We start from the raw sequence: 20,358 nt of genomic DNA, 5'->3' as shown, positions 1-20,358 counted from the left end.
TTTCTAGAAGATCAATGGATGCATGACCTCGAACCACACAATAGATGTAGCCATTGTCATTGTTCTGTTGCTAGGCCTCTGGGTGTGGTGAAATGTTTAGACAGTAGCTTCCCTGGGGCTGCTGGGGTTATTTTTAAATCATACATTCTTGCCTTATAGAGCACCATTATTAGAAACAGAATTACCTAGGCTTATTACAATAAATTATTGATAGATCCAAATGACCAGTTCCTCCTTACTGGATTCGAGGTAGCTACTGTAACTCATTATGGTTCATGTGAACGGCATGGTTGCTAATGACAGTGCCAGGACCTGATAATGGCTGCTAATGACAGTTCCAGGACCTGATAATGGCTGCTAATGACAGTTCCAGGACCTGATAATGGTTGCTAATGACAGTTCCAGGACCTGATAATGGTTGCTAACGACAGTTCCAGGACCTGATAATGGTTGCTAATGACAGTGCCAAGACCTGATAATGGCTGCTAATGACAGTGCCAGGACCTGATAATGGTTGCTAACGACAGTTCCAGGACCTGATAATGGTTGCTAATGACAGTTCCAGGACCTGATAATGGCTGCCAATGACAGTGCCAAGACCTGATAATGGCTGCTAATGACAGTGCCAGGACCTGATAATGGTTGCTAATGACAGTTCCAGGACCTGATAATGGCTGCCAATGACAGTGCCAAGACCTGATAATGGCTGCTAATGACTGTGCCAGGACTTGATAATGACTGACTGACGACCTTAGTTAAGTGAAATGTACAGTATAAAGAAAGGAATGATCTGGTTCATCCTTTTTCGACTCAGATTCACACAGAAGTACATACTGTATTCCCCGTTGCTCTATGTAATCTGCTTATTCACCCGTGTTACAGATGGTGTGAAATAGGTGTGAAATAGGGGGACTAATATTTGTGATGGCATGGCTTCTGTGAGCTTTTCACTTCAATTGTTCTCTCCAAGTAAGCAAAGGAGTTGTTCTCCACTTTGGGTATAGGTATAAAAACAGAAGAAAGAGCGCCCTCTACTGTTCATCCTGTACTCTACTATCAGTGCCTCTCCCTTATAATTGTTGGCACAGTTGCAACTTGCCCATGTTTGCGGTAGGGGGAAAAAATATATAATTTTTTTAAATAAAAATAAAAGGAGAGATTTATGAAAAGAGATTTTATTTCAGTGGCTGACAAATACAGATATTCTTAGGAATACTGTATGATACTTTACAAACTGGTGACACCATCATTCACCATCAGCCTTGTACTTGAACTAAAAACTTGAACCAACACAAAAATATGTATCTATACAGAAAATCATTGAAATGAATGTGAATAACTGTATATGGGTCACATTGTCACATCTTCAAGGCAGTTGGGGCAGCAGGTAGCCTAGTGATTAGAGCGTTGGGGTAGTAAGCGAAAGGTTGCTGGATCAAATCCCAGAGCTGACAAGGTACAAATTTGTTGTTCTGCCCCTGAACAAGGCAGTTAACCCACTGTTACCCAGTAGGCTGTCATTGTAAATAAGAATTTGTTCTTCACTGACTTGCCAAGTTAAATAAAACATAAAAAAGGCAATTTCATACCCGCAAAACCCTGAAAAATACCCAAATCACATAAATATATGCCAGTAAATCCTGAGCGCTTCTCAGAATGCTTTAATTGTAAATTTAGGACCAACATGTTAATAGGACTAAAGGTTGGTTTATACCTGGGCTAACGACACAGACAGTCACTTGACCTACTGTAAACCAACCTTATAAAAGAAATGAATCAATCCTTGTCCTCCACCATCGCCTCATCTTACTGAGCTCGAACCAGGGATCCTCTGCCTCGCAAAAACATGAGACATTTCAAGATGGGGAGTGAGGTTAGCCATGTAGCTTGTAACTCGAGGGTCCACTAATCCCTGCCGTGTGTAGAGTCCTCTGATGCCTACCTCTGGTTTGGAGAGCCTCCAGTCATCGTTTAGATCCATTTCCTGGAACGACTCATGGGACCTGGGACCGTTCCGAATCTCCATGATCTCAATGTCAAAGATCAACGTACTCTTAGGGGGATTTTACCTGCCAAAATACACGTGAGCAATATGACACGATGGTTGTGTCCCAAATGCCATCCTATTTCCTAGTGTACTTATTTCATCCAGAGCGCTCTAGTCAAAAGTAAAGCACTAGGGAAGATTATCCCATTTGACACAAAATAATCACCTAGTGAATTAAACTAATTATGGAATTCAGTGTTTCAGGAGATCACACTAACGTTCACACTAAGGATCAGTTCTGTAATTGGGTATGAAGGGTTAGGTAAGCACTACTGGTAGTCATATGTTAATACATGTGTAATACCTTTCCCCTCTTTGCCATAGGCCAGAGCTGGGGGGATAGTGAGCTCCCTCATCCCTCCTCTCTCCTGAACACATGTTCCTCAGTCCCTTATCCCAACCCTTGATCACCTCTCGGATCCCCAGGGTGAACCACACTGGCTGCTTGTCCCTGTGGTTACGGCTGCCAAGAGTCACACAGATCCATCATAAAAAAAAGAAAAATATGTAACCAGTAAATTAAAGGACTAGTTCACACCAGTGGTGGCTGGTGGGAGGAGCTATGGGAGGACGGGCTCATTGTAATGACTGGAATGGAATTCATGGAACGGAGTCAAACATGTGGTTTCCATTTGATACGTTCCATTCCAGCCATTAAAATGAGCCCATCCTCCTATAGCTTCTCCCACCAGCCTCCTCTGGCTCACACGCAAAAACACATAATTACAGTGCTGATGTGCACCATTTTTCAGATTGTATTAATAGTGGACTAATTAACAAAATACCGAAATATCGTTTTCGATTGGACTGTCCCTTTAACCAACCGGTTAATCAGAAAAACAAACCCATCGATTGTCAATGTCGACAAACATGCAGGTGTTATGGGAGTGTGATCAGGGCGATTCATTTGGTGGGCAACTGGGGGGATTTTTTTTGCCAACTTCAAGATCCCAATTCAACCCTTGAGTATGACGGACTGGTTGACCATTGGTTAGTCGACTAAGATTGCAGCAACAGGCAACGGAACCTTATCCAATCAACAGAGCATTTCATAACGGTTTCAACAAGTTACGTGGCAGTTAAACTGAGAGGGGTACTTGCAAAATGTTTCCCTTATTCATTTGTGAGACCACCTTTTTTGCGATTGGAGAGAATTTTTGGAGGCCGCACCTAATTTGTAAATAGTTTCTGTTCATTGGAGGACATACATAGTTCCTCCCACATTGTCACGTCCACAGGCCCTAAAACGCAAATCCATTTGACGTCATATAACTGGGCGGGATCTCACGCGATCACATGGAACCCCATTCATGTATGATTTACGTACATTTCTGTCGTATCCAAATGAAACGGGTCCTTTATTTCCGCAAATCTTACTTGGGAATTAAATTCAGTCTCCAGGATCAGCTGTGGCCGGCGTCTTGTTCTAATAAACAAGTAATGAACCTCAGAAACAGATGAAGAATGGAGGGAATCCTATTCAAGTGGACAAATTACATAAGTGGTATGTAGAAACTAAGCAGCTAACTGAGCATCTGAATAACTTAGCTTTAAATCAGATTGTTAGCTAGCTAGCTAACAACTAGCTGGACAGGTAATCAGCCAGAAAAACAACATAATCTAACCTTAGCTAGCTAGTTAGCTAATTGTCATTAGATGTCACTGAGTCATATGGTTATATGTCTTGCTCTGTTAGCTAGATAGCTAGCTACTACAGGTTACAATGAATAGTGAATGTTGTTTTTCACAGTGGTCATAGTTATCAACATCCTTTTTCCCAGGTTGGCAGCCTCGCTGGTTTGTACTGGAAGGAGGGACTTTGTCCTACTATGACTCGCAAGAGGATTCCTGGAAAGGATGCAAGGGAAGCATCAAAATCTCAGTGTGTGAAATACAAGGTTGGTACTTGGTAGCTATTATTGGCTTAGTAAAGACGCAGTGGCCTGTGTTATGACAACATGCTAACTGTTGCGTTCCTTTGAACTAGATAGGCTCCACCCTACTGAAGAGTCAATCTGAAGCTTAGTCTATATTGTTTTAGTCCCAAACCTTCCATTTGAAAAACTTCCTGTTTACCTGTGTGCCTATATACATGTGACCAATGACCCAACATATAGTGCGCTCTAGTGTACAGAATACGTGGAATATACAAAGGCAGACAAACTTCTGACAACATAACAACCACATATGATTGCCAAAGTGTCTCCTACACCAGTGGTTCCCAACCTGGGGCACTTGGCCTATCCACAGGGGGTATTTGAGAAGACTTATGAGCCCATAGGCCTACTGGTAAAATACACATGAGGGGGTACTCCGGGCAGAGCAAAAGTCAGTTGGTGGTACAGTAACCAAAAAAGGTTGGGAACCACTGTCCTACACCCTTGAGTCTGCTGCTAACTGGGGTTTACGCACTTTCTGTCTTTTTCTGTCTTCCACCATCTCTCCCTACTAGTCCACTCCTCTGACTTCACACGGGTTGACCTGACCATCCCTGGAGAACAGTACTTCTACCTCAGAGCCATCAACGCAGCGGAGAGGCAGAAATGGCTGGTCGCGTTGGGATCTGCAAAGGCCTGCCTCACAGACAACCGAACCAAGAGAGAGAAAGGTAAGGTGATAGCTTTGGGTTACTCCAAACAAGTCTGAAAACACACAATAGCTTGACTGAAACACGATTTCATGCTGTTGTGTGGGTATTTTATTTGGCTTGGTTTTACCTGTTGTAGCTGTGCCTGTCATGGACATGTAGGTCTACATGGGTGACCTGCTAAAAGCTATCCAACTGACTTCATGAAATGAATGTGTTTATATTCCTCAACTGGTGGATCGAGGGAGGGACAAATAAAATCAAGTTTCCTGAGCAAAAACCCCCCCAAAACAAGGTGTTTATTTGTTGTACATGAGACTGTAAAATCTGTTCCAAAGTATTCCCACGCATAATAGAGACGTGATCGTATAAATGTAAGCAAGGTTTGAAATGATTATGTTTTAGTCAAATATATTTTGGGGATTCTTGCAGTCAATTTTCAGTCTACAAATTATTTTTAATTATGTTCCGGCCCCCTGACTATCCACTCAATAAAAGAATTGTCCCGCTGCTGACTAGTTGATGATCTACAGCAAGTAAGTGAGAACCTCCGCATCCCAAATGGCATCTATTCCCATATAGTGCACTACTTGCCTATTGACCCTGGTCAAAAGTAGTGCACTAAATAGGGAATAGGGTGTCATTTGGGACATAACCAGTAAAAGGAATTTCCAGGTGAACAAAAGAGAAGAGCAGTCTCAGTTAAAGCCAATCCTGGTTATTACAAGTTATAACAGGGAGACGCCTCCAGCACAGCAGCAGAGAAAATGTCTACCTGGCCTTCTCTGAGACTCTAAATCCTAGTCAGCAGACAGCTGTTCTGTAAACACCAGCCCAGAAGGCTTGTATGAAGTCAAAACAAAAGGCAGTGACTGTCAGCTTCTACAGAATCACAGTGTTTCAGACAACACAATAATAATCAGTGTGTTTAGTCCTTGTACCTCCAGTCTGGCGTCAATCACTATCAACAGATATGAGTTTACTCCGTAACATACAGCATCCAGTCTAGTGACCATCAACCCGAGAGCCACCAACAGAACACTGGACATTGTGTATTATAGGGAGCCACCAACAGAACACTGGACATTGTGTATTATAGAGAGCCACCAACAGAACACTGGACATTGTGTATTATAAAGAGCCACCAACAGAACACTGGACATTGTGTATTATAGAGAGCCACCAACAGAACACTGGACATTGTGTATTATAGAGAGCCACCAACAGAACACTGGACATTGTGTATTATAGAGAGCCACCAACAGAACACTGGACATTGTGTATTATAGAGAGCCACCAACAGAACACTGGACATTGTGTATTATAAAGAGCCACCAACAGAACACTGGACATTGTGTATTATAGAGAGCCACCAACAGAACACTGGACATTGTGTATTATAGAGAGCCACCAACAGAACACTGGACATTGTGTATTATAGAGAGCCACCAACAGAACACTGGACATTGTGTATTATAGAGAGCCACCAACAGAACACTGGACATTGTGTATTATAGAGAGCCACCAACAGAACACTGGACATTGTGTATTATAGAGAGCCACCAACAGAACACTGGACATTGTGTATTATAGAGAGCCACCAACAGAACACTGGACATTGTGTATTATAGAGAGCCACCAACAGAACACTGGACATTGTGTATTATAGAGAGCCACCAACAGAACACTGGACATTGTGTATTATAGAGAGCCACCAACAGAACACTGGACATTGTGTATTATAGAGAGCCACCAACAGAACACTGGACATTGTGTATTATAGAGAGCCACCAACAGAACACTGGACATTGTGTATTATAGAGAGCCACCAACAGAACACTGGACATTGTGTATTATAGAGAGGGAAATGTATGCAGAGAATATGATCTTTTTTCATCTTAAATATTCACATAACACAACCAAGGATATTTTCAAGAAGCGACATCACATGTCTCTCTCTCTCTCTCTCTCTCTCTCTCTCTCTCTCTCTCTCTCTCTCTCTCTCTCTCTCTCTCTCTCTCTCCTCTCTCTCTCTCTCTCTCTCTCTCTCTCTCTCTCTCTCTCTCTCTCTCTCTCTCTCTCCATCAGAGCACCAGGAGAACACAGACGCTCTGAAGACCAAGATGTCAGAGTTGAGGCTGTACTGTGACCTTCTCCTCCAGCAAGTTAACCAGATCAAGGACAGTGAGGAGACTGAGGAGGTGAGGTTTCAATGGCCTATTTACTCTCTGCAACCATAAAACCTTTTCTCACTGAGTTCAGTATGTATGCTCTGTTTGAGTCGCCAGTGGATTATGTTGCTATGCAAATGACCAGTCACTTTTACAGCACAAGCAAGGGATAAGGAATGGCATAAGCAATCTGCTTAGGAGTTGATGGTTGTGTGTCTGTGTGTCTGTTTCAGGCTGGGGAGAACCCTGGCACCATGGTGAAGTCTACATGCACCACCTTCATCAAGACGTTGGAGGAGTGCATGCTGATCGCCAACCACACCTTCAGCTCAGACCAGGCCACCAAGACCCCACCCGGGTCACCTCCCGTGGCAACCATCAAACCCCAGAAGGTACCGGCGTACGCATAGAGATACCAAAGGTTTTTATAACTAAACCAAGATAGACCACAGCCCGTCGTTTCAAATGGGAACAAATGAGTCATATTGGGCAGAACAAGCAAGGAGATGGGCAGAGCCAAGCACGAACTAGCAAGATCCTATTGGCGCGTTCTAGCATTCCTTTGCATATTTGCTGAAGGGAACGCCTACACTGAAGTGAGCATGTGCAACAACTTAATTTAAATTTGCACTCCTAAGTAACAACAATTTTAAAACTTTGGCAAACAGTAAAGTCTGCAAAACTTAGTCCACTCTGTTTGTAACATGTTTTGGTAACAGAACTGTATTGAGATCAAATGTTTAATTGATGAGAACATTTGCAGAATGTTGGCCAAAATCCATCTCGTTCCATCTTCACCCACTGCTGGCCACTGGGCTTCCTCTCACCACCATATTTGGTAGTGAGTGGAAACGCCAAGTGGATGCTTCACATTTATACATGTGGTGAAATATCTGTTTCATTGTTCTATCTGTGTGGAGAGTTTAAATCCTGACAGACGGCAGATGTTTAGTTATGTTGCTACGGTGTCCATTTGAGGGTTCTATTTTATGTCATTCTATGGGTATAAGGGCAATTCTAGGTTTGATTCTAAAATGACCGTAAGATCCATATTGACATAAGAGTTTCTAATCCCAGAGGTGAAACATTGTGAGACTTCCGAGAACGCTTTCGAAACAGACCAGGCTGGGATTTGGTGTTTTATAAGTCTGAGAGAAGTGAAAAATGATTCTTTAGTTTTAATTTTCTCAATCTAAAGGCTCAACCTAGATTGGAGCCAATATCTTAAGTAGTTTAACATGTTATTACTCCAACCTCATGACAAAAGGATGTTTTCATTTTCGTCAAAAACAACTTATTATCGAAGGAATACCTTTTTTAAAAATGTATTTCACCTTTATTTAACCAGGTAGGCAAGTTGAGAACAAGTTCTGATTTACAACTGCGACGTGGCCAAGATAAAACAAAGCAGTGAAACACGAACAACAACACAGAGTTACACATGGAATAAACAAACATACAGTCAATAATACAGTAGAAAAGTCTATACACAGTGTGTGCAAATGAGGTAGGATAACGGAGGTAAGGCAATAAATAGGCCATAGTGGCGAAATAATTACAATATAGCAATTAAACGCTGGAGTGATAGATGTGCAGAAGATGAGTGTACAAGTAGAGATACTGGGGTGCAAAGGAGCAAAAATAAATAAAATAGAAAACAGTATGGGGATGAGGTAGTTGGATGGGCTATTTACAGATAGGCTATGTGCAGTGATCTGTGAGCTGCTCTGACAGCTGGTGCTTAAAGCTAGTGAGGGAGATATGAGTCTCCAGCTTCAGTGATTTTTGCAGTTCGTTCCAGTCATCGGCAGCAGAGAACTGGAAGGAAAAGCGTCCGAAGGCGTAATTGACTTTGGGGGTGATCAGTGAAATATACCTTCTGGAGCGCGTGCCACGGGTGGGTGCTGCTATGGTGACCAGTGAGCTGAGATAAGGTGGGGCTTTACCTAGCAAAGACTTATAGATGACCTGGAGCCAGTGGGTTTGACGACGAATATGAAGCGAGGGCCAGCCAACGAGAGCATACAGGTTGCAGTGGTAGTATATGGGGCTTTGGTGACAAAACAGATGGCACTGTGATACACTGCATCCAATTTGCTGAGTAGAGTGTTGGAGGCTATTTTGTAAATGACATCGCCGAAATCAAGGATCGGTAGGATAGTCAGTTTTACGAGGGTATGTTTGGCAGCATGAGTGAAGGATGCTTTGTTGCGAAATGGGAAGCTGATTCTAGATTTAATTTTGGATTGGAGATGCTTAATGTGAGTCTGGAAGGAGAGTTTACAGTCTAACCAGACACCTAGGTATTTGTAGTTGTCCACATATTCTAAGTCAGAACCGTCCAGAGTAGTGATGCTGGGCGGGCGAGCAGGTGTGGGCAGCGATCGGTTGAAGAGTATACATTTAGTTTTACTTGCATTTAAGAGCAGTTGGAGGCCACGGAAGGAGAGTTGTATGGCATTGAAGCTTGTCTGGAGGTTAGTTAACAGTGTCCAAAGAAGGGCCAGAAGTATACAGAATGGTGTCGTCTGCGTAGAGGTGGATCAGAGAATCACCAGCAGCAAGAGCGACGTCATTGATGTTGTATACAGAGAAAAGAGTCGGCCCGAGGATTGAACCCTGTAGCTCCCCCCATAGAGACTGCCAGAGGTCCAGACAACAGGCCCTCCGATTTGACACACTGAACTCTGTCTGAGAAGTAGTTGGTGAACCAGGCGAGGCAGTCATTTCAGAAACCAAGGCTGTTGAGTCTGCTGATAAGAATGTGGTGATTGACAGAGTCGAAAGCCTTGGCCAGGTCGATGAATATGGCTGCACAGTATTGTTTCTTATCGATGGCGGTTATGTCGTTTAGGACCTTGAACGTGGCTGAGGTGCACCCATGACCAGCTCTGAAACCAGATTGCATAGCGGAGAAGGTACGGTGGGATTTGAAATGGTCGGTGATCTGTTTGTTAACTTGGCTTTCGAAGACCTTAGAAAGGCAGGGTAGGATAGATATAGGTCTGTATCAGTTTGGGTCAAGAGTGTCTCCCCCTTTGAAGACGGGGATGACCGCGGCAGCTTTCCAATCTTTGGGGATCTCAGACGATACGAAAGAGAGGTTGAACAGGCTAGTAATAGGGGTTGCAACAATTTCGGCAGATCATTTTAGAAAGAGAGGGTCCAGATTGTGTAGCCCGGCTGATTTGTAGGGGTCCAGATTTTGCAGCTCTTTCAGAACATCAGCTATCTGTATTTGGGTGAAGGAGAAATGGGGAAGGCTTGGGCAAGTTGCTGTGGGGGGTGCAGGGCTGTTGACTGGGGTAGGGGTAGCCAGGTGGAAAGCATGGCCAGCCGTAGAAAAATGCTTATTGAAATTCTCAACTTTCGTGGATTTATCGGTGGTGAGTGTTTCCTAGCCTCAGTTTAGTGGGCAGCTGAGAGGAGGTGCTCTTATTCTCCATGGACTTAAGTGTCCCAGAACTTTTTTTGAGTTTGTGCTACAGGATGCAAATTTCTGTTTGTAAAAGCTAGCCTTTTCTTTCCTAACTGCCTGTGTATATTGGTTCCTAACTTTCCTGAAAAGTTGCATATCACGGGGACTAATATACACAGATGCTAGTGCAGTCCGCCACAGGAGGTTTTTGTGCTGGTCAAGGGCAGTCAGGTCTGGAGTGAACCAGGGGCTATATATGTTCCTGGTTCTACATTTTGATTTGACGGCCTGCACATGCTCAGTTTGGTGCGAGACGACTGTGATTCTACACATGAGCTTAGCTAGCCAACGTTTTGTCTTCATACTGCTCTGTCTTTGGCTAATGTGCTATTTTTTTTGGTTCCACAGGTCAAACCTGTCAATCAATCAAATCAGGAAAAGTAGGTGGCTCTCTTTTCAGAAGTTTTGTTTGAAGCTAACTTGTTGATCACGTTCTCAACCTACACCAGCACTCCCTTATCTCCATCTTCTATGAATTGTTACATGTCCACTGACTGCATGAATCTACAGCATTAGATATGTATCCATGATAACTCTGTGGCCGGGATATGGGGGGTTATTGTCTTGTTCTCCGGGATGTGGGGGGTTATTGTCTTGTTCTCTGGGATGTGGGGGGTTATTGTCTTGTTCTCTGGGATGTGGGGGGTTATTGTCTTGTTCTCCGGGATGTGGGGGGTTATTGTCTTGTTCTCCGGGATGTGGGGGGTTATTGTCTTGTTCTCCGGGATGTGGGGGGTTATTGTCTTGTTCTCCGGGATGTGGGGGGTTATTGTCTTGTTCTCCGGGATGTGGGGGGTTATTGTCTTGTTCTCCGGGATGTGGGGGGTTATTGTCTTGTTCTCCGGGATGTGGGGGGTTATTGTCTTGCTCTCTGGGATGTGGGGGTTTATTGTCTTGCTCTCTGGGATGTGGGGGTTTATTGTCTTGTTTTCTGGGATGTGGGGGGTTATTGTCTTGTTTTCTGGGATGTGGGGGGTTATTGTCTTGTTTGCTGGGATGTGGGGGGTTATTGTCTTGTTTGCCGGGATGTGGGGGGTTATTGTCTTGTTTTCCGGGATGTGGGGGGTTATTGTCTTGTTTTCCGGGATGTGGGGGGTTATTGTCTTGTTCTCTGGGATGTGGGGGGTTATTGTCTTGTTCTCCGGGATGTGGGGGGTTTTGTCTTGTTCTCCGGGATGTGGGGGGTTATTGTCTTGTTTTCTGGGATGTGGGGGGTTATTGTCTTGTTCTCTGGGATGTGGGGGGTTATTGTCTTGTTTTCTGGGATGTGGGGGGTTATTGTCTTGTTCTCTGGGATGTGGGGGGTTATTGTCTTGTTCTCCGGGATGTGGGGGGTTATTGTCTTGTTTTCTGGGATGTGGGGGGTTATTGTCTTGTTCTCCGGGATGTGGGGGGTTATTGTCTTGTTCTCCGGGATGTGGGGGGTTATTGTCTTGTTCTCTGGGATGTGGGGGGTTATTGTCTTGTTCTCCGGGATGTGGGGGGTTATTGTCTTGTTCTCTGGGATGTGGGGGGTTATTGTCTTGTTCTCTGGGATGAGGGGGGTTATTGTCTTGTTCTCTGGGATGTGGGGTTTATTGTCTTGTTCTCCAGACACAGGGAGTTAAAAGAAATCTCAGGAGGATCTGTAACACATGACAACCAGAGCCTTGACTCTGGAGCAGAGGGACCAGACCAACTAGACGGACCAGACACTCTCCCTGAGAGAACCACCCAAACACCCCCAACAGGTCTCTCATTTAAATACACTTGCCCTTTCAAATGTACGTACACACACACACACACACACACACACACACACACACACACACACACACACACACACACACACACACACACACACACACCCTGTATGTAAACCAGAATCACCTCCAAAGCATGAGACCTTTTACTGCTCACCATACAGGAGTTCTGTAGAAAGAGGACCAGCTGAAGTTGGTAATGTAATGTCTTCTAGAGTTCTGTAGAAAGAGGACCAGCTGAAGTTGGTAATGTAATGTCTTCTAGAGTTCTGTAGAAAGAGGACCAGCTGAAGTTGGTAATGTAATGTCTTCTAGAGTTCTGTAGAAAGAGGACCAGCTGAAGTTGGTAATGTAATGTCTTCTAGAGTTCTGTAGAAAGAGGACCAGCTGAAGTTGGTAATGTAATGTCTTCTAGAGTTCTGTAGAAAGAGGACCAGCTGAAGTTGGTAATGTAATGTCTTCTAGAGTTCTGTAGAAAGAGGACCAGCTGAAGTTGGTAATGTAATGTCTTCTAGAGTTCTGTAGAAAGAGGACCAGCTGAAGTTGGTAATGTAATGTCTTCTAGAGTTCTGTAGAAAGAGGACCAGCTGAAGTTGGTAATGTAATGTCTTCTAGAGTTCTGTAGAAAGAGGACCAGCTGAAGTTGGTAATGTAATGTCTTCTAGAGTTCTGTAGAAAGAGGACCAGCTGAAGTTGGTAATGTAATGTCTTCTAGAGTTCTGTAGAAAGAGGAACAGCTGAAGTTGGTAATGTAATGTCTTCTAGAGTTCTGTAGAAAGAGGAACAGCTGAAGTTGGTAATGTAATGTCTTCTAGAGTTCTGTAGAAAGAGGACCAGCTGAAGTTGGTAATGTAATGTCTTCTAGAGTTCTGTAGAAAGAGGACCAGCTGAAGTTGGTAATGTAATGTCTTCTAGAGTTCTGTAGAAAGAGGACCAGCTGAAGTTGGTAATGTAATGTCTTCTAGAGTTCTGTAGAAAGAGGACCAGCTGAAGTTGGTAATGTAATGTCTTCTAGAGTTCTGTAGAAAGAGGACCAGCTGAAGTTGGTAATGTCTTCTAGAGTTCTGTAGAAAGAGGAACAGCTGAAGTTGGTAATGTCTTCTAGATGGGAGACGATGATGGATGCCCAGCAGCTTTATTATATTTATCTTGACGTTGATTAAAATAACGGACCCCAATGTACGAAGCTAGATGTATCACTGGCACATGATAAATGTGGAACTCAGAAAGTGCTTCTTTCACAATATGGCACAACTAGATACTTTTAAGGTAGTGGTTTAGAGTTTTCCTTGAAATGGCATTGACAATTTCTGCTTGAATGGGTTTCACATGCCAATTGCTATGGCTCATACATGCCAACTGGAACAGAACATTTGTAAACATGTTGTGTGTGTGTCTCTGTGCCATACAGAAAATAGCCCAGCCGGCAGGGACCACCAGGGCCCAGAGGAGTCTGCAGTGGAAGAGGAGGAGGCCACTACCCAAACCACCCACACAAACCCTGACCCAGAACACACCGACCAACCAGCACAGCAGGAGGAGGAGGAGGAATTCAAAGAGGTGGAGCAGGGAATGAACAACGCCCAAGAAGAAGAGAAACAAGAAGTGACCCAGAACCAACAGGAAGCTGTCACTGACCAAGAGGAAGCCAAGCTGGAGGAGGAGCAGCCTGCCCAGCCACAGGAAGAAGAGAGAGAAGAGGAGGAGGAGACAGAGCAGGTGGACACATTCTTCAGTACGATGAGTCACAGGTATGGGGACACACTGCAGGAGGGACACATACTGTAGACCTTACGGTGTAGGGTGAAGTGGACCCTAGAATGCTGATCTGTGGTCACTTTTGCATTTCCCCCACTAATGGTTAAAGGGATAGTTCGGGATTTTGGCAATGTAGCGTTAGCTCAAAGACTGGAAGTCTTAGGTATCTGCTAGCATGCTAGCTGATGCAGAAGACATTTTCTTTGCGCTAAGCTAGTTAGCATTGGCTCACGAAACTCCCTCCAACTTCCTTCATATTGAACACATAGACATCATTGTATTAAGGTAAAATATTTTGCTAAATATCTTGAAATAAGAGAAATTACTTGTATTAAGCATGTTTTTGGTTAAAATATGCACAATTAGCCTGGTACGGGGAAAAAAGAAGGACAAGTCAACATAAGATATTTAGGCTTGCCTAGATTTCACTTGTTGCATTGGAGAAGCTGATCCTAGACCTGTAACTCGGAAAACTTCACCCCAGAGTGTAGGTGTTTTACTACTGCGGTCAATGCTAATATTTCACAAGCAGTAACTAGACAGAACAAGGACCAACACATACACTAATCAATTAATCCCCATAATTCCTATAATTTTTCTAGGTACTGTAATGATGTTGATTACACAAGGAGGTATTTATTATTGAGATTAATGCATTTAGTGTGTTCAGATTATGCTGCGAATTGTGCTACTCTGATATATACTGTTTAGGTCCAATGCTAATGCTTTGGGTATGAAAGGGCGAAGGTCATTTTTCCATGCCTGCGAAAACAAAAAGGGAGAACTAGCCTGGTCCCAGATCTTTGTGCTCTTGCCAACTCTGTTGCTGTTAATGACTGACTAGGTTAAAACAGAGCAAGTTTTATGACTTTTAAACCCATTTGAACATATAACAAGTTTTCCACTGGTGTGTTCTCTGTTGATCACATGACTATTACAGAGATGCTCTCATCTGATTTTGGGGTTGTTGTTTTTTTGGTAATCATTTCACTCTTTTCATTTTGATGACATTTGAAAGCCCCTTTTTAACAGTGTTATTCAGCATTAAGATATGATTTGAATGATCATAACCGTGAATTGAATGATCATAAATGTGATATGAATGATCATAACCGTGATGTTCACTTCTGATATTACAGTATTCCAATGACGGGGAGAGACAATGTAAGCAGTGTTAACATGTTTAAGTGCAGTGAACATGGAACACAGAACTAGTGAAAATGAAAACCTTAGAACAACGCCATAGAGGTTGGGGAACATAGAAGATATGCTTTTGGTACATTAGAACTATTTATTATACAGGTGTATCTAAGTTAGAGACAAGAACTCAAAACAAGTATTAAATCACCCAATAGCCTGACAGCATGGTCTTGTGTGGAGGCTGTCTTTGGCTTTGGTTGTATCTGTTTCTTTTCTGTTTTGGTTTGATTGAATGAAATAAAGGTTGTCGATGCTGGACCTCACTAATATCTCCCCTTGTTTGAATCTCTCTGACTTCTCTTTAGATTTAGTGATATAAGACTGGACGGTGACAGTGGTATCCCTACACAAGCCTTTTTGGACTCATGCTATGCAATAGTGCCTGTATTAGGTAGGACGGTCACTTCACTCATCTGTCTGTCTCTTCCTCCATCTTTTTTTTCCCTTTTTTTTTTCTCAATCATACCATCTTTTCTGAAACATGTAAATAATCTTTTCCACCTGGTGGTGGTGCATGCTCTATTCATCATGTTTCCTTCCTTCAGTCTCCTCTCCTCTCACACGTTCATACTGTTCTCTCCTCGTCTGCATCTAATTGATCATCCTATTGGATGTGTCCTCTGGTTGACTGGAGACATTTCTTTCTCTTACTTACTAATCAAGTGGATGTGTTTCCTGGGAGTGTGTGTGTGTGTGAGTCTGGAGTGTAATCCATCTTGAAGTCATACAACACCCCTCTGTCCACTGTTCGTGTGATCCGACCCACCGTAATGCATGTCACTGTGATAAACTATAGACAGCTACTGGTATGTATTGTATGTTACACACATTGCTCTGGATCTTCCAGGCTTACGATCTCTTCCATGTTATACTTAGTAGTTTTGTCAATTTACTCTTCTATTGAAGTCTACATTAATTTGGAATGGTTCCTGGGGAATAAAACACCGTCCGGGTTCCTGGACACAGATTAACACACATTCTTGACGCAAAAGCATTTAATGCATGTTCTCTGTCAAACTGTTTTTTTAGTCCAGGACTAGCCTTAATGTGTCCGTGAAACCGCCCCACAAGGACAAACAATAGTGTAACAAAAATATCCAGCATTGAAGTGACATTGGACTCTCTCTCCTCAGACAAACTAGGATCCACAGTATTTGGTCCAGTAAAAATGGATTTTACAGGCAACATCAAGGTAAGAGGAAAGGCTGTCTTGTCTTCAATGTTAGATTTTTACATTACAGGAAATTAAAGTTAGATTAAGTTTACTAAAGCCTACTTTTTTTAAAAGCTGCTCAAATCAGCATAACATTCTGGGTGTGGATGTTGTATAAGCCTCTGTCTGGTATCAACAGTTCTCTAAATGACCACAAGAGGGACTCCTCCCTCCATGCAGTTACAATGGGACCAAATGGACTTTTACACCCACCGGTTCTGTCCCAAATGGCACCCTATTCCCTATATACGGTAGCGCAGTACAGAAGTAGTGCACTACAGAGGGAATAGGGTCCTTAACCTGCCCTGTGAGCTCTTCAGTTGAGCAGAATACACTCTAAACACAGACTGTTCTAACAGTGAAAGTGATATATTGTCATTAGGCAGTGCTGTGTGTATAAACCACTGGAACATTTCACTAGCAGAGCTTTAACAGAAGTATTTTACTCTACCGCCACCAAGAAATAACAAGCTATGGTTTCCAGTGTTGTCATGGAACAAGTAAACCTGTTAAGTGGCAACACGACACGACCAACCAGATTTAGAAACCTAGAAGAACTGCTGGGGCTACGTACCAAACGGCCCCCTATTCCCTATGTAGTGCACTACTTTTGACCAGGGCGCACATAGTGCACTATAAAGGGAATAGGGTGCCATTTGGTCGGCAGACATTGTCTTTATGACGACAAGTCCTTCTGTCTCTCTGTGTGGCTGTCTGTAGAAGATCCACCAGAAGCTGTCGTCAGACCCGGGCAGCTTCCCCACACTGCAGACCATAGTGCTCCACGAGGTGCAGACCGACGTGGCCCGCGTCCGCAACTCAGCCACCGAGGCCCTGCTGTGGCTCAAACGAGGACTCAAGTTCCTCAAGGAGTTCCTGTCCCTGGTCAACTCTGGGGAAAGGGATATCCCCGGAGCGCTGGGTGAGTTAGCATCGCAACACTGTGGTACACACACACACACACACACACACACACGGTTAATGGTTAGGTGATAGTCCTCTTTTGGTTTGATCTCATATAGTGTATTACATAATGTCCTCTGTATTCCTAACACACTCCCCTCCTTCATCCATTCAGGTAATGCTTATGGACGGAGTCTGCGGCAGTATCATGGATGGGTTGTGCGAGGTGTATTTGCTGTGAGTAATACTTGATAATCAGTCTTCAAGCTCTTTTTAGGGAAGCAGTTTATAGTTGGAAAAAGTATCCCAACATAAGATCATGCCCACTTTGGCGGGCGTGTCTGTTCGTGCCTTCTTTATAATGTATCTAACCCCTATATCACACAAACTGAAGTAATAATAATTTACTGAACAAAAATATAAATGCAACATGTAAAGTGTTGGTCCCATGTTTCATGAGCTGAAATAAGATTCCAGAAATTTAATAGGCACAAAAGCTTATTTCTTTGAAATTTTGTGCACAAATTTGTTTACATCCCTGATAGTGAGCATTTCTCCCTTGCCAAGATAATCTCAGAACAAGAATAGACTGACGAGTTTCAGAAAGTTTTGTTTCTAACCATTTTGAGCCTGTAATCGAACCCACAAATGCTGATGCTCCAGATACTCAACTAGTCTAAAGAAGGCCAGTTTTATTGCTTCTTTAATCAGAACAACAGTTTTCAGCTGTGCTAACATAATTGCAAAAGGGTTTTCTAATAATCAATTAGCCTTTTAAAATGCTAAACTTGGATTAGCTAACACAACGTGCCATTGGAACACAGGAGTGATGGTTGCTGATAATGGGCCTCTGTACACCTATGTAGATAATCCCTAAAGAAATCTGCGGTTTCCAGCTACAATAGTCATTTACAACATTAACAACGTTATTTTAATGGACAACAAAGTGCTTTTCTTTCAAATCAAGGACATTTCTAAGTGACCCCAAACTTTTGAACAGTAGTGTAAGTACAAACCTATAATAACCTTGGTGTGTTCGTGTGTGAGACTTATTGACACTTTATCTCTCCGTTCCCAGCTGGCTCTCCGAGCAGCGCCATCATACAGCAGCTTTGCGGCGGCTCTGGTGTCCAGAGAGGGGGATGAACTGAAAGAAGGATTCAACACAGGCATGCACCGGGACCTGGGGGTCTACCTGCCTGCCATGGAGAAACAACTGGACATCCTGGATGCCCTGTATGAAGAATACAACCTGGAGTCAGATGAGGTGGTCTGAGAGGAGGAGACGAGATCCCAACTGGTGGCCTGAGAGGAGGAGACGAGATCCCAACTGGTGGCCTGAGAGGAGGAGACGAGATCCCAACTGGTGGCCTGAGAGGAGGAGACGAGATCCCAACTGGTGGCCTGAGAGGAGGAGACGAGATCCCAACTGGTGGCCTGAGAGGAGGAGACGAGATCCCAACTGGTGGCCTGAGAGGAGGAGACGAGATCCCAACAGGTGGCCTGAGAGGAGGAGACGAGATCCCAACTGGTGGCCTGAGAGGAGGAGACGAGATCCCAACTGGTGGCCTGAGAGGAGGAGACGAGATCCCAACAGGTGGTCTGAGAGGAGGAGACGAGATCCCAACAGGTGGTCTGAGAGGAGGAGACGAGATCCCAACAGGTGGCCTGAGAGGAGGAGACGAGATCCCAACTGGTGGCCTGAGAGGAGGAGACGAGATCCCAACTGGTGGCCTGAGAGGAGGAGACGAGATCCCAACAGGTGGTCTGAGAGGAGGAGACGAGATCCCAACAGGTGGTCTGAGAGGAGGAGACGAGATCCCAACTGGTGGTCTGAGAGGAGGAGACGAGATCCCAACTGGTGGTCTGAGAGGAGGAGACGAGATCCCAACTGGTGGTCTGAGAGGAGGAGACGAGATCCCAACTGGTGGTCTGAGAGGGGCACTACCAGAGGAAGAAGAGAGCCCTCAGACTCAGACCATCTGGGATACACTGACGGGAGAGGAGAACCCTCTTCAGGATGCAGAAACTTTAACCCTGCAGGTGTGGGCTTGGTTGGTTTGCTCCCCGAGAACAGGGTCAAGCCCCAGGTAGCATGCTCACTAGATTAGCCAATCAGAGCCATCCGGAGGATAGAGGGGCGTGATTGAGTATGAGCATGCTCGGTGTAAGATGAGGTATTGTCTCACATTCCTAACTCTGGAACAATGCAAGGTCTAATGGCCGTAGAGGGACTAGGTTTTGGAGGGAGGACATTTTCAGGTTTTCCTTCTAGTGGTTTACGCTTAGTACTTCCAATTACAAAGGGTGCACTGTTGTACAAATGGTGGTCTTCTGACGGAGCACATTTCCTGGTGACGGAGGCACACTTTCCACTCCGTTATAGTGACTTTGACTGTACTTGATGTAGTGTACAGTACTTTAGACAGGCTCTTTTCCCTCCTGTGACTTCCATTATGAACAGATGCACCATTGGTTGCTGAGAATGCACAAATATGGACTTTTACTTTAAATTAAGGCTGATATTATTATTGACAGCATTATTTGACAGCCTACATAGGCTGTATGTAATGAACTGCATAAAACACTGAAGAGTATAATGTAGCGGTGTTAGTATTGATCCCTGCTGAACTCCATACACCCATATACTGTATCTACATGGATGACCTATGTACCACCAACCCACCTCCTCCCTCCCTCCACAACCCACCTCCTCCCTCCCTCCACAACCCACCTCCTCCCTCCCTGCACAACCCACCTCCTCCCTCCCTGCACAACCCACCTCCTCCCTCCCTCCACAACCCACCTCCTCCCTCCCTCCACAACCATTCTCATTCTCTCACATTGTCTCATCTACAAATGTTTTGTTTACCTAGTGACATTAACATGAACGAGTATTTTCCTCGTTATCTTAATCATTTAAATGTAGTCTTTATGAGTAACTTATGGAATAAACCATGTTCTATATGGATGGATGGAAATGTCCATGTTTTAATGTATAGGGTTCGACTGAGGTGCCAACTGAAGTGGAATATATAGCAAGGCCTTGATTCAAAATGTATTCACAATCATGATGATGGATAGATTGTTATTGTCTTCTATTAGCTGACTTTCCTCTCTGTGACTGATGGTCTAACTGATGGTGTGGGTTAAGAATAATACAACAGTGATTATCATAGAGGCAGTCTAACTCTGGCCTCGTTTTTAATTCTGGACATTAATTCAGTCTTGTTATAGATGCACTGAGCCATTTGGACAA

The 20,358-nt window shown here is 43.9% G+C and overlaps 1 protein-coding gene and 1 pseudogene across 1 annotated transcript; one reads left to right on the top strand and one right to left on the bottom strand.

Annotated features, from left to right (window-relative positions):
• Nucleotides 1-1,191: 1,191 nt before the first annotated feature.
• LOC145879467 (peptidyl-prolyl cis-trans isomerase FKBP14-like) lies at nucleotides 1,192-3,355 on the bottom strand (annotated as a pseudogene).
• On the top strand, nucleotides 3,334-18,523 carry LOC145879586 (pleckstrin homology domain-containing family A member 8). Its single transcript, XM_082975813.1, has 13 exons — nucleotides 3,334-3,551; nucleotides 3,829-3,945; nucleotides 4,500-4,655; nucleotides 6,723-6,835; nucleotides 7,039-7,197; nucleotides 10,632-10,663; nucleotides 11,877-12,013; nucleotides 13,437-13,776; nucleotides 15,289-15,374; nucleotides 16,117-16,175; nucleotides 16,917-17,118; nucleotides 17,275-17,336; nucleotides 18,178-18,523. Exons 1-13 carry the CDS (start codon nucleotides 3,512-3,514, stop codon nucleotides 18,373-18,375), a joined length of 1,701 nt encoding a protein of 566 aa, XP_082831939.1. The 5' UTR covers nucleotides 3,334-3,511; the 3' UTR covers nucleotides 18,376-18,523.
• The last annotated feature ends 1,835 nt before the right edge of the window (nucleotides 18,524-20,358 follow it).

The sequence above is a fragment of the Salmo salar genome, chromosome 05 (assembly GCF_965601325.2).
Source record: "Salmo salar chromosome 05, fSalSal1, whole genome shotgun sequence".
Lineage (NCBI taxonomy): Eukaryota > Metazoa > Chordata > Actinopteri > Salmoniformes > Salmonidae > Salmo > Salmo salar.
Note: the sequence above shows the minus strand (reverse complement) of the source record. Positions and strands in the feature narration are given on the sequence as shown.